At 40.9% G+C, this 23,294-nt stretch overlaps 1 protein-coding gene and 1 non-coding gene across 2 annotated transcripts in view; one reads left to right on the top strand and one right to left on the bottom strand.

The window, feature by feature from the left end:
* The window catches only part of MYOM2 (myomesin 2), a 143,407-nt gene extending 126,732 nt beyond the window's left edge, over positions 1-16,675 (top strand). Inside the window, exons 33-37 of the mRNA XM_006163202.2 lie at positions 11,102-11,265; positions 11,515-11,551; positions 14,033-14,055; positions 14,613-14,668; positions 15,871-16,675. Of these exons, the coding sequence (XP_006163264.1) occupies positions 11,102-11,265; positions 11,515-11,551; positions 14,033-14,055; positions 14,613-14,668; positions 15,871-16,188 (598 nt within the window). The 3' untranslated portion in view covers positions 16,189-16,675. The remainder of the gene's footprint in view (positions 1-11,101; positions 11,266-11,514; positions 11,552-14,032; positions 14,056-14,612; positions 14,669-15,870) is intronic.
* Positions 204-310, bottom strand: LOC114005061 (U6 spliceosomal RNA). Its single transcript, XR_003546983.1, has one exon. It is a non-coding gene; the product is annotated as a U6 spliceosomal RNA (small nuclear RNA).
* Positions 16,676-23,294: the final 6,619 nt, after the last annotated feature.

The raw sequence follows: 23,294 nt of genomic DNA, 5'->3' as shown, positions 1-23,294 counted from the left end.
TTTTATACATTCCGTCACTGTACGTCATTACAGCTTGTAAAATGAATTTACCCAGCATGAACCCCTTCCCACCTGTCCAGTTGAAGATTACATGTTATCATCAACAGACAGTCCTCCATTTCTGTGTCTCTCACACGTCTTGCCTCTCTGTTTTTATTCTTGATTCCTTTCCTCTCTCTCTCCTCCATCTCCCACCCTCTTCCCAAAATATGGAATGCTTCACAAATTTGTGTGTCATTCTTGGGCAGGGACCATGCTAATCTTCTCTGGATTGTTTCAATTTTAGTATATGTGCTCCTGAGACAAGCACCTGAATTGTATTTTAAACTCCACGTTAAAATAGATGATGTAGTTATTGCATGCTGTCACTAAAACATACCGTTTGGCTATATTTCCCTATTTAGCTATGAAATGAGTTCTTATTAGGTAGCAACCAGAAAAATAAAGAATTAATATGAACCTTTTCTGAAGTATAATTTAGCCTTTTGAGGCTAACTGATCCACTTAAAATCTGCGATGCTAGGGGAATGTAATTGTTGATGACTTGTCCTGTGGACACTAGAATATTTTGCGTTAATGGGTGACAACGAATCAATACAGCGCAATGAGAATCTTGTGAAGTGCAAATGTAAGCAAAGACGATTGTTCTTTGGTTAAAAATGCTGAGTAATACATCCCGGAATGTAGCAAATGCCACTTTAAAGGCAGAGTTGGAAACCTATTCAACATGAGTTAGAAGCAGGCAAAGAAAACTCAGCAAAAATGTTCTTCAGAAAAAGGATTTCATTCTCTTGTTCAAAGGTGAAATTAATATGTTATCTAGACATGGCCGGACCTCAAATGTTAAAAGTATCGACCACTTGATACTTGGAAGTATCGAGCCACTAAAGAAATTTCAGTCTTTATAGAAGGAAAAAGAGTAGCATGCTCTAGCTTCAGAATGTATATTTCAGCTCGACTTGGGAGATTGTGCACACAGAGGTCTTATTTCATATATTCTCCTGAAATCTTGACGCAGCCTTGAACTAAGGGGAGAATGAGAAATGCCGTTTGCCTGGAGCCGTAGACACCCTTCCCCAGCCCATTGCTGTCCCTTTGTGTGTCCACACAGCAAGGTGGGAGGGGGATGGAGAGCTGTGGTGATGGGGACCATCTCTCTGACTCTGAAAAATGGTGTTCAGCTGCTGTGAGGTGCCTGGCTTGCAGCGGCTATGGAGGATGGGAGACCTCAAGCTTGTCCAGTTGTTTCTGAGACACAGAATGTCTCAGATTCTCTGCCTGTGCCCATTATGTGTGTGTATGTGTGTGTGTGTGTGTGTGTGTGTGTGTCTGTGTATATAATTTTTTTTTGAGAGAGATTTTTGCTATAGGGCACACGCACTCACCAGAGAGAGACAGAGAGACAGAAAGCGAGAAATCATCCCCCAAGGGGGATGACCACATCACAATCCCTTCTCCTCCATTCTCCTCTTGGGATTTTGAACATGCATACACACATGCCTGTCATGAGTTTTAAGCCACCAGGTCTGGGACTCAAACCACAATGAACTACATAGGAGCCCAGTGATGTAACTGTTAGGCCATCTGTTGGTCCCCTCATGATATATTTTAAAAATTTTTTAAAATTAATTTCGTACACAGGGACCCCCCCCCCAATAGAGTCTTCACACCACAATCTGTCCCCCCTAGCCTCAGTTTGCCTGGGTCAAGGGTACACACATGCCATTGAGTAGAGGAAAGCCTCAGGACTCAACTTGGGACCTTCCCTTGTGGGTCCAACTTTGTGGAGTATTACCTTCCTGCTGTGCCACCACAGTTGGCCTGTGCTCAGCAATATATTTTTTAAGTTTCTTTTTCTCTTTCTTCCATGAGTGAGGAAGACAGAGAGAGAGAGAGAGAGAGAGAGAGAGAGAGATGAGACAGAAGCACCCCAGCAGGGTTCTGACACCGTGACCTGCCCCCAGCCACTAATCAGTTCTGGATCATGCTCACTCATGTGCCGAGTACTCACGGAGTTCTCTGGGCTTGGATCAGGAACCTTCCTGTGTGGGGCTGTCAGAGAATCACGTTTTACTGCTTCCCCAACCTCTGACCTTCCGTGCTCTTGAGTTCAACTATTACCGAAGTAATGGCCCAAAGTTATTGGACCTTAAGTTCTCCTCAGGCTGGGGCATTTCCTTGGGCTTTTCTTACAGAAGGTTGATATTCCTTGACACCATCTTCTCCATCCAAGATGCAGATATGTCCTAGCCTTGGGGAATTTTCCCATGTTCTCTACATTTCCCTTCAGATGGAGAGGCAGAATTTGGATGGAGTTCACTCAAATATCTGACCACAGCAGATGGATGAGTTTACTTTCCAACTCAGACGCCACATGGCTGCTTTCACTTGAGACCTCTTTTAACTAACAACCCTGTTGACTTAAATTCTGCCACCATTTCTAAGGGCTTCAGGGCTTATTTTTCTTGTGCATGTTGGTATCAACTTCCTCTGTGCAGTCATTATTTATCTTACGTTTATTTGTCAGCCATCTGTATTTCAGTTACATTCAATTACTTGTTTTAATATATATATATATGTATATATATATATATATACACACACACACATACATACATACAATGTAGATTTTAAAAATATTGCCTATTCATTTTGAAGTAATATTTGATTTATAGAAAAGAGAGTACAGAGAGTTTCCTTAGACCCTTCACCCATCTTCCCCTGAGGTTACCATCTCCCCTAACCACTAAACAACATTCAAAACAAGGAAATGAACAATGATGTAATACTATTAACTAAAATTCAGAAGTAATCCAATTTTTCCATTTCTCACTTTGTGCTAATATCCTCTTTATGTTCAGTAACGAATCTGGGCTCCCATATTACATTGAATGTAGTATCTGCTGATTTCTCTTCCATCTGTCAGAGTTCCTTGGCTTTCCAGCCTGGGTGGGTCCCAGAGTCGCAGTCAGCCATTTTGTAGCATGTCCTCACTTTGGGACTGGCTGATGCTTTTCCATAATTAGATTGAAGTTATTCATTTTTAGTCAGAATACAACATACATCTTATTATTTGGTTAAGGAGGTGTCTTCTGGGTTTCTTCTTGGCAAAGATATTTTTTCCTTTGTAATTAATGACTATCTGGAAGGAATACTTTATATGCTTTTTTGTGTACATGAGAGAGGGAGGGAGGGAGGGAGAGGGAGAGGGAGAGGGAGAGGAAGCATCCTCGATAGGGTCTCATCATAGGTCTCATTACACTGTGATCCTGTTTCCCAGTTCTCCAGCTCCGAAGAATCCTGTGTGCCCATGTGCCCGCCGCACATTCTTTGAACTGACTAGGATATCCAAACCGGGGGTGGATCCAGTCTTGCTGGGCCCTTGCATTGCCCATGTGCAGTAGTGACTCGGCCTGGAAGAACTAGTTTAGGACTTTGCAATTCTAAATCTTTTGCCCTCAGATTCGGACATTTGACAGTGAATCTTGCCTGCAATAATTACTACTGAAGGTCTTGAAAAAAGTTTTAATTTTAGTTTTAGTTTTAGTTTCTTTTATTCTATAGGGTGTGTGCACTCATCAGAAAGAGGAGAGAGAGAGAGGAGAGAGAGAGGAGAGAGAGGAGAGAGAGGAGAGAGAGGAGAGAGAGAGAGAGGGAGAAGCAGTTTTAGAAGCAATTCACCCCCTGGAAGAACGGCCATCCCTTGTCCTCTTTTTCCTCTTGGGATGATGGGCATGCATATATACACACCCGGCATGGTTTTCAAGCCACTGAGTCCAGAACTTGAACTATGGAGCTGGCCTTATGTTATCCAGTACCTTAACCTTCATACTACCTGCTGGGCCCACTACTGAGGCTTTTGCTTAATGAGGATTTTCTATCTCCTTCATTTATTAATTGGAGTCTTTCTGTAAAAGAAGTACTATCCCTTCTTCCCTGACTTAGTCAATCTTTTAACCATCTTAGTATAGACTAACAGATATTTATTTTCTTCTAGGAGCTATAATTCAATATCTCTCTTATTTATATTACTTTGCTCAAATTCGTCCATATTTTGCCCTGGGGAGCTCTTTTAGGTTAGGTTATAACCTCTCTGCTTCAATATGCCCCAATCTTTTTAGGGCTGGTTCCTGGCTTTCTGGGTCTGTAAGATATTCCTGACTCATCCTCTATTTCTCTGCACAAGCCCTAGAATCCCACAGTTCTCGGGAAGCCCTAGCTGCTTGTACGCAGGGTGATGTTAGAAAGCAACACCATGCCTTAGGTGAGCAGCACTCCAGGCGTCCTTGCTCTGTCCTCGCCCCGAGAACAGGCACACTAGCTCACCCACGCACCCTTAGCTGTGTTTATTTCTGTGTTTCGCTACCCATGTATGTGTTAGGATCTGAGTTCAGGCTGAGACCTGAGATTGCAACCTAACACCACAGGGTTTCTTCCAGCCTTTCTCCTGTCCTTACCTGCAACTTGGTTCCCTGTGAGAATCCTGCCTCCTCTTTTTAATATAATTACTTGCTTTTCCCAATCATGTATTCACATCAGTTTCAGTCTAACACACTCATATTCTTGTGAGGAACTTGTTTAAGTTAGCATTCGTGTTTCAGATACTTCCTTTGTGTTAGTTTTATAGTAGTGCCTGCAAACACTTTTCTAAAGCTACTATAGTAATTTTTCTTCCTGACCCCATTCTGAGTATTATGGAATTCATTCACCACATAGGCAGCTCATTTCCTTCTCTGTATTATTATTTTGACATCAGCCCTCACATCCTGGTTAATGCAGATGGTTTCTTTGGGGCTGTAGGTGGGACACAGTGGGGTTGAAGTGACAGACTGTACAGAACATGACACCTTCTCCTCATCCTTCTCCCCATTCCCAGTCCCCCTACTCCCACCTTTCTTACCTACTCTGTTGTATTATAGATAACCAATCGGCTGGGTTTCATTTGCACGTGTGAGCGGATATATGTATGCTTTCTCAAATTCTCCTTTTTCTTTTATTATTGTGAAACTTTTTTTAAAAAGTAAGCTAGGGTCTCACTATTCTCACTCCTGCCTCAGTCTCCTAGGACTGTAGGTGCATGCCACCACACCCAGCTCAGTTTTAGGCAGGGTTTCACATACTGCTCAGGTTAGCCTGGAGGCGACGATCCTTCTGCCTCAGTCTCCATAGTCACTGGGGTGACTGGGAACTTAACACCATGGCCAGCCTTAGGTTGGACGAGGAACTGAACCTGTGCTTCCCATGAGGTCCCAGCCTGTGGAGTAGAGTGTCTTAGCAGCCGGTGCCACCATGACTGGACCTACTATAAAATGCTGGGTTGTTGGAAAAGTCATGAGACATTTTTGCCTAGAAAACCATAGGAAGAAATGTTATGATGTAGCTGATCCAGCAGTTTCAATTTAGTTTGGGATGAAAGAATTTGGTGATGTTTTGTGATCACATAATAAAACCAAGAAAGAGGTTTTGTCATATTCAGCTCCTTTGTGTCCCCAAACAATAATAATGGCAACAAGAAATTAAAAACAAACACACACACACACACACACAAGCCAAAGTCATTATTCAAAAAGGTACTGGTAATAATAACTTAGTAAAATGAATCAAAGCACTTTAACAGCTATTTTAACGTCTAGGACTTGTTTGGCCCTCAGAGAAGTTAACTAACTCTGCTGAAACCAACCTGACAGGCTGTGGGTTCACCTCGTGGACGAGACAGTGGGGGCGCTGTTGAGGCAGTTGTTTGCAGTGACTATCTGCCGTTACAGCTGCCAAGCCAGTGTGTCCAATTACACCAGAGCCGGGGGGATGCCTGTATCCATGTTAGCAATTTTAGGAATGTTTGCTGGAACATATAGTTGAGTGTCTTATATGTATATAATACATATAGTAAACAAAGTCAATTTTTTTCTTGTACGCAAGTTACTAATTTTGTGACTCTTTACCAGAATGGGACTTTTTTTTTTTTTTTGCCATAGGGCATGTACATACATCAGCCCTCACATCCTGGTTAATGCAGATGGTTTCTTTGGGGCTGTAGGTGGGACACAGTGGGGTTGAAGTGACAGACTGTACAGAACATGACACCTTCTCCTCATCCTTCTCCCCATTCCCAGTCCCCCTACTCCCACCTTTCTTACCTACTCTGTTGTATTATAGATAACCAATCGGCTGGGTTTCATTTGCACGTGTGAGCGGATATATGTATGCTTTCTCAAATTCTCCTTTTTCTTTTATTATTGTGAAACTTTTTTTAAAAAGTAAGCTAGGGTCTCACTATTCTCACTCCTGCCTCAGTCTCCTAGGACTGTAGGTGCATGCCACCACACCCAGCTCAGTTTTAGGCAGGGTTTCACATACTGCTCAGGTTAGCCTGGAGGCGACGATCCTTCTGCCTCAGTCTCCATAGTCACTGGGGTGACTGGGAACTTAACACCATGGCCAGCCTTAGGTTGGACGAGGAACTGAACCTGTGCTTCCCATGAGGTCCCAGCCTGTGGAGTAGAGTGTCTTAGCAGCCGGTGCCACCATGACTGGACCTACTATAAAATGCTGGGTTGTTGGAAAAGTCATGAGACATTTTTGCCTAGAAAACCATAGGAAGAAATGTTATGATGTAGCTGATCCAGCAGTTTCAATTTAGTTTGGGATGAAAGAATTTGGTGATGTTTTGTGATCACATAATAAAACCAAGAAAGAGGTTTTGTCATATTCAGCTCCTTTGTGTCCCCAAACAATAATAATGGCAACAAGAAATTAAAAACAAACACACACACACACACACACAAGCCAAAGTCATTATTCAAAAAGGTACTGGTAATAATAACTTAGTAAAATGAATCAAAGCACTTTAACAGCTATTTTAACGTCTAGGACTTGTTTGGCCCTCAGAGAAGTTAACTAACTCTGCTGAAACCAACCTGACAGGCTGTGGGTTCACCTCGTGGACGAGACAGTGGGGGCGCTGTTGAGGCAGTTGTTTGCAGTGACTATCTGCCGTTACAGCTGCCAAGCCAGTGTGTCCAATTACACCAGAGCCGGGGGGATGCCTGTATCCATGTTAGCAATTTTAGGAATGTTTGCTGGAACATATAGTTGAGTGTCTTATATGTATATAATACATATAGTAAACAAAGTCAATTTTTTTCTTGTACGCAAGTTACTAATTTTGTGACTCTTTACCAGAATGTGGGACTTTTTTTTTTTTTGCCATAGGGCATGTACATTCACCAGAGAGAGAGAGACAGTGAGAGGGAAAGTGAGAAATCACTGCCGAAAATGGATGACCACATGACAATCTCTCCTCTTCCATTCTCCTCCTGAGACTCTGGGTATGCACATGTGTCCAGAGTGATTTTCAAGCTACCATATCTAAGACTTGAACCACCATTGGCTATGTGGGAGTCCAGCACTTTAAAAACCATGCCACCTGCTGGCTTCCAGAATGAAACATATTATGATAGAATGCAAACACTACAATGGCTGAAATAATTACTACTTCTTAGAAGAATGTGTGTAAGGTGATCTGGGAACCAAATGAGTTTCCTCTGTAAGATAAAGTTATATACATGTAGGTGATAATGTGGAAACTCCACTAACTTGTCTTCTTGGTTCTGAATGAAACAGCTTAAGATTTGGGGTTATTTTCAGAGAAGAAGTTCTAGTTTCTCTCTCTCTCTCTCTCTCTCTCCCACACACACACACACACACACACACACACATACACAGCAGACTTAGAACATCTTTATCTGTACATTTAAAGCTCACCAGCTTTAGTCCATAATTTAGTGCTTTGAGGAAGACATCTCTGAATTAATGAAGATAAAGAAAACATTGACTTCAGCCCTGGATGCACCTAGCATGTGGCATAATGAAAGCAGTCAGGGCTGCCATAGCTGTTCTTCTCAGAATGACTGGCTGGCATTAGTGTGCAGAGAGCATTCAGTGCGGAAGGCATCTCCCTATGCATGCTTGAAAATGTTCCCTTTGCAGCAAGGAGGAAGCACATTACAAATCCCAAAGCAATATGCGGTCATTGCAGGATAGGGATGTAGAGTGTGGGCAAGGCAGAACGAGAACCTTATTAATGTGTCGAGGCTCATGGAAATCCCTGCCTCGTTGGTCTTGGCTAGCTTACCAAGTACAAACTGCCCTCTTGGTAACACCTGGTTGTGTATTTGCCTGCATGTCTATTTGAACTTGGAGTTGCTGACCTTCGCATCAATAGCTCAACAAAGAGAATAAGATATGATGACTAAGGCTTTTCTTCCTTTGTTCAGAGGTGTCTCCATATACTTGTTGAGCTGCTGTTTTCTTGGGAGTGTACATTTGGTCAATAAACCATTATGGCGGGCTCAGTTCCTGACTGACCTACAATTGCTGGTTTGCTGATTGGTCTATCAAAATATCCCATTGTATGTGCACACAGGGGCTAGAAATGATCCTTTCTATTTTCCCGTTGTGTGTCGATGTCTGCTCTCGTGTGGGTGTCTGTGCAGATGGGCTTCTCGCTATTCCTGACAATTTAGGGATGGGGATCGACTGGCCAGTCCATTGCACATTGCGTTTTATGTGAGTGATTCTTTTTTCTTTTCTGCAGAATGGAGAATTAGTACGTGAAGTCTAATTTCCCTTCTGCACCTAGGGATGAGTAGCTCTGAGTGCTGGAATGGTCTATTCATCACTTTGATAATAGTGATCCTGCTGTGGGCTCACAGGAAGGTCTGGCGTGGAATCCATACCCCTTGTGTATGCCACATGGAGCTTCACACTCACCTTTATGCCACCCCAGGATGAAGCACTGGGGCTCATTCATGTCACCTGCTGGGAAGAGACAGGCTGGAATAGGAGTACAGCCTACCTGGTTATGAACAAGGTGCCCAGTCCCTATGCGTACTGACTGCTCACCTTGCTGTCCTGGGATCATGACCTTATTTCTCCCCTTCCCTGCAGACTGCTCACTCCATAGCAGTGACTGATGGCAAACAAAACATAACCTGGCAGAGGAAAAGGGTTCTGCTGCATAGACTCTTCCTTACCGAGGCTCTGGGTTAGCAACCTGCAGAATTTAAAATATCAAGATTGAGGGATTCTTTAAGGATCGTCTAGTTTGATTTCCCTATTGCCATTTTCTGAGGGCAGCTAATAAAAGGAGGAGATAATTAACATGTTTTGAATGTGTGCAGAGTGACAGGTATTGGACATATCTTATTGAACTCGTAAACAACCTACTAAGTAGGTATTAAGCTATCCCTTTTATGTAGAAGATCAGAGGGGCTAAGATCTTTGCCCAAAGCCGTAATAATCAGGATGGAAATACTGCATGCCTGCCTTCCGGGCTTGACCCCCCCCCCCCCCATGAGTTTTCCCTTTTCCTGAGGGCTCAGGGACTTCCTGCTAGAAGTGTTCTTCTGTCCACATTCATACTCTGAGATCCTACCATCCTTCCAGCCAGGCTCAAAGTAGGTCCAGCGTGAAGCCTTCCTCGCCTTCTCCCTCTTCACCTTAACTTCATCGATATTGATGTTTTGCCATTGTGAACAGGTTATTTCAGATTAATATGACCCATGAACACTCATTATGAGCATCGCCAACAGATCCTGCTATTTACGGCTGCAGAAAATGTAGCCTAGAGCTGTGTGTTTAGCTGAGTAAGAAGCTATCAGGATAAACATAAATGGGGAATTCCTTGGTTGCCTGCGATGCTAATAAAGTATACCATAGGCACTCCAGACACTTCTCTGTAACACCCCGACCTGGCTAACTTTACTGAGGTCTTGCTGCTCTGGAGCTGGTGCATGAGAGAAATTGAGTCACATTCTAGTGTCTGGTCTTGAGTCCTGTTTTCATGTGCTCATGACTGTAACTTCTTCAAGTCTTTCTTGTCTCCCTCTAAATTGAGGTAATGTTAGAAAATTTGTACAAATTTGTCTACAGTGAACATATTGAAATTTTTTTTTTGGGGGGAGGTTTTTGCTGTAGGATTCGTGCACTTGCCAGAAAGACAGAGAGACAGAAAGTAAGAAATCACCCCCCCCGGGGGTGGGGGGATAGCCACTCCACAGTCCCTTCTCTTCCATTCTCCTCTTGGGTATGCATGCACACGCACCCTGCATGAGTTTAAGCCACCAGGTCCGGGACTCAAACTGTGGTTGGCTATGTGGTAGTCCAGTGACATAGACATTGCACCAACTGCTGGTCCCTACGCATTGGCTTTAATGCTACAAATGTGGTATATAGCTCATGCCACCTTCAAAGACAGGAATGGTATCAGGTACTTTATTTTGATTTAAACTTTTAGAAATGGTGCTATGATACACATAAGATTTGGCATTTTAACTGTTTGGAGGTGTATGGTTCAAGCATATTGTCGTGCCATGACTACCACTGTCCATCTTCAGGACATTTTCATCTTACAAAATTGCTCCCCTAAACACTAGCTCCGTCTTCTTTGCCCCCCACAGCCCCATTGCACTTCCTGATTCTATGAATTTAACTCTTCTAATCACATAGTGTAAACAGAATCATGCAGTGTTTGTCTATCTGAATCTGGCCTATTTCAGCTAACATCTTGTTCCCAAGATTCACCCATGTGTCAGAAAGAATTCTCTTCCTTTTTAAGACTGAATAATATTCTATTGTATGGATAGATCACATTTTGTTTATCTACTCAACTATCAATGAACGCTACTGTTGTAAGGCTGCTGTGAAAATGGATGTACAAATATTTGTTCAAGGTCTTGCTTTCTTTTGGGCAAATAGCCAGGAACACAGTTGCTGCTTATACTGTAGTTCTACTTTTAATTTTTTGAGGAACTATCACACTGTATAAATATTTTCAAGTTAATTGTATTGTGACAACAGGTGTATATTATTAAATTATAATGTACCTTTAAAAATTAATATCATTTAATTTTAGAAGGTTTTCAGATCTGAGTTATAAATGTAGCTAATAAATTTGGAATAGCCATAAAAATATATTGTGGCAATAGCATTAGCTAGCTAGAAAGTCTTCCTACCTAAATGTGTGATATTACTCAATGGGTATTTTACATATAATATGGAGAGTCTAAATTAAATATGTTTCTATTGCTTTTTAAAAAAGAGATGCTAAGATTTCATCCAGTGAACATATGCGGATTGGAGGGAGTGAGGAGATGGCCTGGCTGCAGATCTGTGAGCCGACTGAGAAGGACAAAGGAAAATACACTTTTGAGATTTCTGATGGCAAAGATAATCATCAACGCTCACTTGACCTATCTGGACAAGGTAAAAGAATGATTCTTTATCATCTAGGTTTTTAGTATTTAGCTATCCATTTAGATGCTGAAAGGAAGATATATATCAAGAAACAATCTATGATTTTCATGGAGAGAAACATTATTTCTGAAAAATCATTTTACTTATTTGACTCTTTACTAGTTTTTATTAACTGAATTTAATAATGGGCACTTGTGTGAATAAATAAAAGCTAGACACATTGAAACAGTTAATAATGTATGAAATTTTTCCTTACAGCTTTTGATGAAGCATTCGCAGAATTCCAGCAACTCAAGTAAGATTTCAAGATTATTAGCCATCTAGGGGTCCAATTGACTTGGATTCACATTGGCTACACGTGGGGATGTCTATAAATGCCTATGTGATCCAAAAAATGTGATATTCTTGGTATAAAATTAGCAATTTAAATCATCTAGTAGGTAGAAGGGCAGACATTCTAAAGCAGAAAGGCATTAATAAATTAACTTTTTTTTTTTTTCCTGGAGAAAGGGCTTATTTCTGTAAGTGGTTACAGGGAGATAGTAAGCACCATCAAACTGTGAAAAAGCTCAGCATGTGCTCAGTATTTATGCATACAAGAATAAGTGTTTGTAAGTCACTCCTCACTACAATCATTCAGTCAATTGCTTTCTCCTGAGTAATTATCCTAATTCCTGTTTTACTTTAAATACCCATTCCAAGGTTGTCATCAGACAATTCCTCAAAAAGGCCTCCCATGTCTCAGTGCTTAGTCAGATTGTTGTCCTTAGAGGTCTTTCTTAATTTCAAGGTGGCTCTAGTCCTGCTAAACCTTGAAGTGGCCTGCTTAAATCCCCACTGTTAAAAACACCAAGATTTCTATTGGGGTTATATTTTACTATGAAAAGGCTAAATTGCCTCTCTCCAATCATTTCTGGTCTTTGGCAATGATTGGATCTGTAACTTTGATATGTTTGTAATCCAGTACAAGCATCAGGTGCCCAAACAATGACATCAATAAACCAATAAGTAACAATTTTCTTATTTCTATATTTTTTCTTCCATTCAGGAGCCAGGAAAATATGTTAGAAAACCAATCAGTAGTAACCTTTAGCAATGGAGTATGTTGACTTAGAGTGGTTTGAAGCCAAGGTGCCTGTTGTCTAATTTTCTCAACATTTGTCTCTACTTGGGAGGATATATTTATGTAAGAACAGCAGGAAGTATTAATTGTCCTACAAACACTGCCATGTTAAACTAAAACATAACCTAATACCATCCACTTACCTAATACTACTTTTTTTGAAGAATCTAAAGACAACTGCAATTTACTTATAGATTTGGCGATCTCATTAGCTATGATCACAGTCTTCGATAAATTCTGTAACACATTTTGGTGGACTGGAATTCTCCACCAAGGTAACAGAGCATGGTCAAGGAAATATTCATCCCCATCAGGTATGCCCCCAGTAAGTCCCTCTGAATTCTAGTGAAAAATTCACAGTACTGGTCGTGTTCAGGCTCAGCAGAATTGTGGAAAAGCTGTAGACTGAGAAACTTAATGAAAGCATTACTTTCTCAAACCAGCCCAGGGTTACAAAGCAGAATAATTGTCAAGACTTGGTAGTTGATTTTTGCTTGAAAAGAAATTTTAGGTCTTGAATAGGCTCACCTTCCCAGGTGTCTTGGTGTTCATTGGCCGCCACCTTGGTGGGTATGGCTTTATTCTGGTGTGATGGATCCCTGGCTTGGTTCCCCACTGTTCATTCTACCTTTTAGTATTCAGTAATTCTTGGAACACTGAGGTAAAGACTGCACAAGGGCACAGCTTAGAGGAGCATTATTTTCAAACACATGAAAGTTTTTCACTCACTGAGTTCTCTAAACAGCAGTTTTTGTTATCAGGCATGCTAGCATGAGAAAATACATCTGGGGCCTTCCTGGCTTGGTTTAGTCAGGGTTGACACAAATGCTCTATTCTAGTTCTGAAAGCTTTCACATTTCTCCTTATTGATCAAGATTTCTCTCTATAAGCATTGCTGATCATTTATCTGATAGTTATACTTAAATGGTTTCTTGGTGCTGGGATGGACCTCTCTTGGTTGTTGATCTAGTGGTCTCATGCTGGAGGGGAATGACAAGAGACTAGAGTCATTCTCAAGTCTTTCCATCCCCCCCCCCTTTTAAACCTATAAATTAACTTTCTAGAGTCATAATAACCCTAGATTACTTTAAATAAATAAAATCATAATTTTTTAAAATATTCTAATCATGGTAACACATTATACAGAGCAAGTTTTTAAAGAATATTTTGGGATTTTCAAATATGTGTCTGGATTTAAGAGTATCCAATACTGACAACAGCCATGAGCTCATACTAGGGTATTCAATAAATACTTGTTGACTGAGTGCATGGACAAGTGAGATAAATCAGAAATGACAATTGCAAAAATATCTATAAGTCTTCAATGCAATCTGGTGGATTTAGTGGAACAAAAATTTCTCCAAACTGTGAGTTCCAATGTTAAACTTTTCTGTAAGTATTAGCACCTGGAAGATAGAGCATTTCTTATTTCAAAATGGGCAGTGAGTAGACATCAGGAGAAAAAAATATACAGAAATACATCCTCAAATCTTGTGATCTCAACATGTTCTAAGAGAAAGCAAATGTATATCTTTTTTTTTTCTTTTGCTCTCATCACTAACAAACTTCTCAAATGTATAGTGCTTTTTTGTTGTTGTTGGTAATGCTTTCTTAATACTCTATTTACTCTTTTCTACCTCTTTTAATTTTTAGGGCTGCTGCTTTTGCAGAGAAGAGTAAGTACACATTTCATTGTAACAGGATGATACGTTATATTGGGTGGGAAAAGAGTCCCTATTTTAGAATATTATTTTTGTATGTGAAATAATAGCTTGTAACCTTTCCTGTCCCAGTTTGAAAACCCTTATCTATACCAGGCTCTTCATCCAACACTAACACATACAGCCCTTCCTGCCCCAGCTTCAGCTTCTTACCTTGCGGGCCTCCTTTCTTGACCTTGGAAAACCCTGCCCTTCAGATGCTGGGGAAGGCAAGTGGCTCTCCCTGCCTTCCCTCCTTGGTTGATTCTTCCTCACTCTGCTCACAGTCCATGTTTCCTCCAGAGGGTTCTGTGACCTCCCCTGCAGAGAGTCAGTGATTTCCTCTCCTATACGCCCTTGGCCTTTGTGCATCCCTCCACTGTAGATAGGTCTGTTTCTTTGGTGCCCTCTCTCAGCAGAACAAGTGCCCCTCCCCATATTCACCTTGGCAGCTCCTAGTGCTCAGCATGGGGTCTGCTCCATGGCAACATCCCTGTGGATGTTTTCTGAACCAAGTTGCTTTCGTGTTACAGATCGTGGCAAGGTGCTTGGTGGCTTACCCGATGTGGTGACCATTATGGAAGGCAAGGTAAGACAGCAGGGTCCAATGCCAGGATGGGGTAGGACTTCAGCATGGTGCAGTCAGAACCCTCCTCCCAGGGCAGAGCAAAGGGCCACTAGGGAGTCGGTTCTGTGTCCTCACTCAGCCTGCAGAGGCCTTAGAGTTCCTATCCCCATCCTGCTCGACCAAGGCAGCCTCTGATGATGCCTGTGCTATCGGAGGGTGGAAGAACTTAATATTCTGAATGCATAAACAGTGCTTTTGAGACTGCGGGAATGTGTTGTGTGACTCAGGGACCTCAAAGCAGGCACGTGGCAGAGGTTGTCCTTAGACCTTCAGGACTGCTGCCACCTGATTCTGGGGCTGTTGAAAGGATAATGGTACAAGAGGAGGTGGGGCCACATTTTGTGTGAAAGTGTAAGCCATCTGCTTTTATAAAACGAAAGAAAAAAAGTCCCTGCTCCAATTTTCAAGGTGATTTTGGAATATATAATGGAAACCACTTATCAGAGTTTTAATTTGTTGCCCTGTCAGTGGAATTATTGATATCTAATTGGTACTTCTCTTGTTGCTTCAGTGATTCTAACTCAATGTCACGGGGACATAGATCCTTAAGAGAATTTTATTAGGTCAAAATACAAAAAATTTATAGACCTTTTCTTTAGCAGCTAAAGAAAGCCTAGCGATCTCTTGAGACTGAATAATCACGGGTCTCATAATAAAGATGTAATTGAGAAATTAGCAACCATTTTACTTTGTCACAGGCTGAAAGCAACGCTTTAACTAAGCACAAGAATGCATTTGCTGTATCTAATTTACTAGCTGTAAGACAGGATATTCCCTGAATTTGCCAGAGGACCTTGTAAAACAGATCCATAAGTGTAAATATAAAGGAAATTTTGCAATAGGCAACCATATCTACTATAAATCACGGAGCTTAATTACCTTCACATTCTTTCATTGACTTAGGCTATGGATTACAACTGAGAATAAATATGATTATCATTGATGTTTCTCATGAGTTCTGATATGAAAGTGGGAATCCCTTTGCACCTGTCTCTCAGTTCCCTCATTCTAACACAGTGCTAACATATATACAGGGCTTGTTGATTAAATAAGTGACTAATACATGTAATTGTGTGCAACAGAGAGCTGAGACCATCTGAAGAGGTAGTAGGACTTTCTTTATTCCTTACTCTTCTTTCTCTGCTCTCCTTTTCCTTCTGAAGACCTTGAATCTGACTTGCACAGTATTTGGAAATCCTGACCCAGAAGTGGTTTGGTTCAAGAATGACATGGATATCGAGCTCAGTGAGCACTTCCAAGTGAAGGTGGAGCAGGCCAAGTATGTCAGTCTGACCATCAAAGGGGTGACCTCCGAGGACTCAGGAAAGTACAGCATCAATGTCAAGAACAAATATGGAGGAGAAAAGATCGACGTCACCGTCAGTGTGTACAAACATGGGGAAAAGATACCGGAGATTTCGGCGCCCCAGCAAGCAAAACCAAAACTCATCCCAGCTTCTGCCTCAGCTCCAGCTGAATAAAACAATTTCACCCCGCCTGGAGATTAGGAATTAAAAAAAAAAAAAAAAAGGAAGTTATAGGAATGCTGTGTGCTTGTTCCAAGTGAATGGCCATAACTGGAATGATGTCACTTATGGGTAGATAATTGATCACACGTGATGCTTTTAATGTTTGCGTTTGGCGATTACTAGTTTATGTCTGTCTAAGGGGAAATGCTGTTTTCTGCAAGGCTGAACAATTTAGGTTACATGATTGAAAATGACAGAGACCTGGATGGAGAATGGGTTGGAAGTGGATGGCTTACATCTTCATGGATATGGGCAGGTGGAAATGGTACCCAAATGAGTGTGGCATATGGAGATCTGGGCAAAGCCACTGTCCATTGTGTGGTTTACTCATGCTTGCAAGGTCTAGCAGCTTTGGGATTCTAATTGAACTGCCTCTAAAGCATGTTACCTGGTTTCATTCTGTTTTCTCTTGCTTTTGGCTAATAAAATTTAAAAGGCACCTTGTTTTAGTATGTCTATACCAAATCATCCTTAATGATATCTGCTTACTCTCCTGGCTTGTTTAATAATAGATTATTGTGCAATGTCACCAGTGGTAGCATGCAGAGAATGAGCTTACAACCCAGAGAGCCAGGCTGGTGAATCACACTCACTGGAGAGTTCTTTCCTGTCGTGCTGGGTGACAAGAAAACTGGTGCTGGCCGGGGAAGGCACCCACCATACCACAATTCTTTTTCTTTTTTAAAATTTATTTTTAAATTTACATACAATCACTGAACATCTTTACAGTGTCCAGCATGGCTTTTCCCAGCATATCTTTGACTGAATTGATATACAGTGTATTCATGCTGGGAAAATTCATTTTGCATGCTGCCACAATATACAGTGATTGAATGTAAAATAAATGAAATAAAATAAAAATCAAAAGCTGAAAAAAATAATGGTAAGTGTTGATGAAGCTGTGATGAAAAGAGAACCCTCCTGTATGGTCGGTGGTAAACTAGGACAATTACTGTGGTGAACAATATGGAGGTTCCTAAGAAACCTACAATAAAACACCACAATTTTTTTTAAGAGAGATTTTTGATATAGGGCATGTGCACTCACCCGAGAGACAGAGACAGAAAGATAGAAAATGAAAAATCACCCCTCAGGGGAATGGCCATGTCACAATCCCTTCTCCTCCATTTTCCTTTAGGGATTTTGAGCATGTATGCACATGTGCCTGGCATTGAGTCTTAAGCCGTCAGGTCCAGGGAAGTGAATGAGTCCAGGGACTTGAACCACGGTCAATTATGTGAGAGTCCAGTGATATAACCATTACACCATCTACTGGTCCCAACACCATAATTCTTTTTTTTTTTTTTTTGAGAAGTTTTTGCTATAGGGCGCGTGCGCTCGCCAGACAGACAGAGAGAGACAGAGAGACAGAAAGCGAGAAATCACCCCCCAGGGGGGATAGCCACGCCACAATCTCTTCTCCTCCGTACTCCTCTCGGGATCTTGGGCACACATGCACATGCGCCGGGCGTGAGTTTTAAGCCACCAGGTCCGGGATGCGAACCGCGGTCGACTACATGGGAGTCCAGCGACATAGCCATTATGCTAACTGCTGGTCCCATCAACACCATAATTCTTAAGAAGGACGTGGGACTTAAAAATATTACCTGGTTATCATACTGAAGATCTAAACATTTCTGTAGATACCGACAAAATTGTAGATGGCTTTGTTCTTTTTTAGTGTGCTAATTAATTAGGAAGAGCTTTCCAAAGAAAGATGACACTCACTTGAAGTGATCATGACAGTAGTCATGGAGGAAAAATAAAAACTTGGCTGACTATTAAAGGCCTCTTGGTGAAGTTAAAAAACGTGTATAAAATGAACATACCCTTTCTTTGAACCTTTTTGTCTTTTTTTTTTTTTTTGGAAAGAGGCTGAAATTCCTCTGGCATAATTTTTTTTCTGCAATATTTATTTTAATACTTGTTTTATTAAAAAAAATGTTGGTCCTTAAGAATATTTTCTCTGTCTGTGTCATTAAGACCCATCCAAATTTTATGTTATTTTGTCATATTTTCTAAGGTAATGACAGAAATCCTGAAATTTAAATATGTTGCTAATGATACAAAGGCAGCTGAGCAGGTTCTCATAGCAGTAAAACGAGTATCAGCAAGAATTTTATTTTTATTTTTCCCTTCTCTGTTGTACAGATGAACTTTAGCTGAGGTTGTTATTACCACATGGTGAAGCAGCATTTCCAAACCCATCCTCGGCAAGGGTCATTATGAACAGTCTTTTCTATATTTAACTTTATTTAGTTAAAAAGAAGTTGCTTAATTTCCATGTAAGCAGTCATTTTTATTTAGCAATTATGGCACATGGGAAAGAATTAAAATGGTTGTGAATTTCTTAAAGCCATTTACACACACACAAACACACACACACAAGTTTACCTATTTCTTCAGTGAGAGAGACAGACACTCCCATCAGGGTCCTCAAGCTGTGATCCACTCCCCTTCTCAGCTGGCATGGACAATGGGCATGGACATTTTTACTCTGTGTGTTCAGGGAAGTCCTGGGACATGAACCAAGACATTTCCAGGTGGGCCCAGCAGTGTCACCATGGCACTATTACCTGGCCCAGAAACTTTATGTATTTTTAAATAAACTTTATTTTTTTTGGGAGAGATTTTAGCTATAGGGTGCATGACTTGCCAGAAAGATAGAGACAGACAGACAGACAGAAAGTGAGAAATCACCCCACTGGGGAGAAGGCCATGCCACAATTCCTGCTCCATTCTCCTCTCAGGGTTTTGGGCACACACACACCTACATACACACACACACATGCTCAGCGTGAGGTTTAATCCACTGGGTCCACTTGAATGGCATCGACTACATGGGAGTCCAGTGACATAACCATTATGCCGTCTGCTGGTCACACAAACTTTATTTTTTAAAGCAATTTTAGGATATCAGCATAATTGGGTGGAAGGTATAGAGAAATTCCATATGCCCCCTACCCTCCACTTATACAGCCTCCCCCCACCATCAGCATCCTCCACAGTCATCCACTTGTGACAACTGATGAATCTATTGGGTCATCAGAAAAGTCATGATGTATTTTTATTTTTTTTAATGCAAAAATGTGTCATGACTTTTCCGATGACTGAATACATTGACATTAATCACCCCAAGTCCATAGTTTATCCCAGGGTTCACTCTTGGTTTCCGACAGGTGTATAGTAGTGATACATTATTTACCAGAATAGTAAAAGCCTTAAAAATCCTCCAATCAAAAATCCCTGGTAATCACATACATTTTTTTTTGTCTCCATAGTCTTGATTTATAATATTTTAAAAGAAGTTTTTATCTTTGAATAATCCCAGATATGCAGAAAAGTTATAAAGACAGTGAAGAGAGTGCCCATCCACGCCTTCCACAATTTTCCTTGAGCTAATACGAGATAATACTCCTTTTTTCATAGTATGCCTGTCAAAACCAACGTTGGCATGTTGTTGTTACCTCAACTCTAGGCAGTCTTTGGATTTAACTGGTCTTCCATGAGTGCCCACTTCCTGTTCGAGAATTCCATCCAGGACACCGTAGTGCATTTAGTTGTCAACTCTCTCTGGCCCCCTCTGGTCTGTGATAGTTCCTGTCTTCCCTTGCTTTCATGACCTTGGTGATTTTGTGATTTTTATCCTACAGAGTGTTCCAATTCATGTGTATCTGATGTTTTGTCCTTAATAATATTAGGGGTTATGAGCTTTTGGAAAGTAGAGTCACATCCCATCAGGGGCACCTGACATCCACATATCATTGGCAATATTAACCCTTATTTATCTATTTTTAAAAGTTTTGCTATAGGGTGTGTAGACTTTCCAGAAAGGGGTGGAGGAGAGAAGTCACTCCTGGGAGGATGGCCACTCCCCATCCCTTCTCCTCCAGTCTGCTCTCAGAATTTTGGCACACATGCATATGTGCCTGGTGTGACTTTATTTTCTTGGGGAGAGATTTTAGCTATAGGGTGCATGACTTGCCAGAAAGATAGAGACAGACAGACAGACAGAAAGTGAGAAATCACCCCACTGGGGAGAAGGCCAGGCTGCCAAGTCTGGGACTCAAACCACACAGCCAGGCATATGGGATCCAGAGTGTTAACCTGCACCTATTGTCCTCAGTAATATTAACCTCTATCCTTATTAAGGAGGCTGCCACTGTGAAATTACTGTTTCTCCCTCTTCTTATTCTATTCTACAGATGTTAATCTCAGTCTAGCACACCCCGAAGGGAGAAATTGTGTAGCGATAAGTTCCCTCTCTTGGAGAAGAGAGTATCTACATTTATCATTTGGAATTCTTCTTCAGGAAAGATTTACTTCTTTTCTCCAAGTATTTATTTATATTTATATGGACTCATGTTTTCTATTTTGTACCTTGAGTTATAATCCAGTACTCTGTTATAAATTTTGTTGCTCAGAATCTTCCACTGTTGGCCACGGTCATGGTGAGCTCTTTCAGATTGGCTCATGTGTCCTTTAATGTTTACTTTTTCAGCACTTGCTTACCTTCTGCCATTATAAAACACTCAGGCTTAGTGTGCATGTTCCTTACCTCATCCTTAGAATCAGCCAGTTTTCTAGGAAAATGGGATTAGAAACCAAGATCTGGGCACTGAGTGTTAATAGTTTTTTTATCATACACTTTTACCCTGTGATATTTATGCAAATGAATAATTTATGACATAGGTAATGCAACTCTGATTATCAATTGCTCCTTCTAGGGCAGACTGTGGAAGGCTAAGTACCTGGAAAAGATAGAAGGTCATCCACTCATTGTCTCTGGAAAACACTGCACTTGCCCTTTCCCAGAAGTGTCATCTACCTTTTTATTACTTTTTAGAATCCCTACGTATGGCAGTGGAAAGGCTGGCTTCAGAGCAGGAGATGTGGTCATCAGAGCTCGGTGCATTACTTAGGAAATGCCATTGGCCTCTAGGAGTAGGGCCTTCTCCATCAGCATTTTACGTTTTGCTTAATAGCTGTGAGGATAACAAGACAAGGAACGAGAATAGTTTGAGAAGTTCAAAGTTTGTGGAGGTACTGATTTTGTGAAAAACAAAACAAACCCTTTTATTTTTCCAGGGCCACTTGAAAACATGTTTCATACCTCACATACACCAAACTTCTTTATCCCTTAATACTTTGGATTGTGTTTTCTAAGAAAAAGAAAAGATACTCCCTTCTGTTACCATCATAGGGTTATTGATGTCAAGAAACTTGACCTTCACATAATACTTTAATCTATAAACTATGCTCTAATCTTTCCACATATCCCAATAATATCCTCAGAGTGTTCCCTCCACTGGAGTTCAAATCCAGTGTAAGATCATGTATCATGTTCAGAAGCCACATCTTTACTTTGCTGAAAGACCTTCCTTTAATGGATGGCATTGCTACTTTTGAAGAATGCCAGCTGGTTATTATATATTAATTAAACCCTGCCAATGGAGCATGGCCATGCCACAATCCTTTCTGCTTCATTTCTTCATCCTATTGGGATTTTAGGAATGAATGCACATACCTCCACTGTCTTTTTCAAGCTTCCAGGGCTGAAATTTGAACCATAGTTGGTCATGTGGAATTTAACCACTAGACTCTGGGGCTGGCCCAAAGACCAGTTAGTTCAGGGTGGTTCTTATTTGGGTCTGTTGATATTCCTCCTGATTCGACTTGAGCTCTGCCTCCCTGGTTGTATCACTGTTTTTGTGGTGTGTGGTGCCCTTCCCATGGTGGTATATCCAGGAGCACACAGCGTCACCTACCCTGCGTGGTGATGGTGGTTCCTCTCATGATGGATGGGTGTCAGTTTCTCTACAGTACTGTAGAGTTCCAGTGTCTCTTCTCACAGCTCGGAAATAATCTGTGGAATCTTGAAGGCCTTGAAAACACCCCAGTTCTTGTTTCTTGCTTACCTAGATTCGACATCCATTCGAATTTAGTTTTTCTCTAAACCAACACTTACTAAGAAGGTTTCGAGGAGTGATGTTGCCAACACAAGCACTTTCTCCACATTTCTTAATCAACTTTCTGCTCAAAGAGTCTTCCTCTCTTGACGATATATAGATTTATTTGTTTTAACTACATCTGCATTTATATCCATATGGATACCTGTATTTATTCATATTATCAGCATGGACTTATGATTTCCTATTCTATCCAATGGATTATAATACTTTACAGTTCTTATATAGTTTTATTCTTACATTCTCCAAATTAAGTTTAAATACTGTAGTCAGTACTTAGGCTTTTGTGTGTGCATATCCCTTGCTGGGATGATTTTTGTGTATCACCTATCTTTTCTTTCCCCCCACAGTCTTTTTGACCTCCTCTGTCACACTTTCAGCATCCATAGGCTTGTAGTCCACAAGGCCAATGGAGTTCTATTGAAATTTGATGATTTTCTTTTCTCCCTGTAGTTAGAAGTTCGTGGTTGTCTGTCTCCTAATAACACCAATGTTAAGGTCCATATAAGGTTTCATTTCCACTCCTTGCTGTAATAGGAACTCCTGATGGTGAAGTACAACTTCCTCTGTTGTGTTCCTACAGGTTGTTGTCTAATGACAACTCCCACAAGGAGCAAGACTTTTGATGTCCAAGAGCCCTGTAAGGAACCAGCTCAGCAATCAACTATTTCTTAAAAATTTGGACAAGTTACTTGGCCTTTTTAAGCCTTGCTTTCTTTAAAAAAATATTTTATTTATTATTATTACTTTTTAATTTGACCAGAGAAAGAGACACAGAGAGAGAGAGAGAGCTGGAAAGTGAGAAGGCAAGCTGCTAGGTCTGGGACTTTTAACTGTGGTCACCCATGTGGGAGTCCAGTGCCTAAACCATCACGCCATCTGCTGGCCCCAACCTTGGTTTCTTTTATATAAATGATGCCTCTTGTGAGGGAATTCAATATGTATTCTGATAGCTAATTTATAGAAAGAATGATGAGTTTGGGTTTCATATGATTATGAAATATGTGATTGGGAATATAAGTGGGGCTTTTTAAGTAAATCAAACATCTGTTAATAAAACATCTTTCAGAGGGCCAGGAGGTGGCATGG

This window comes from Tupaia chinensis, unplaced genomic scaffold, assembly GCF_000334495.1.
Source record: "Tupaia chinensis unplaced genomic scaffold, TupChi_1.0 Scaffold141517_1, whole genome shotgun sequence".
NCBI lineage: Eukaryota > Metazoa > Chordata > Mammalia > Scandentia > Tupaiidae > Tupaia > Tupaia belangeri.
The sequence above is the reverse complement of the archived record's forward strand: the minus strand, read 5'-3'. Positions and strand labels throughout refer to the sequence as shown.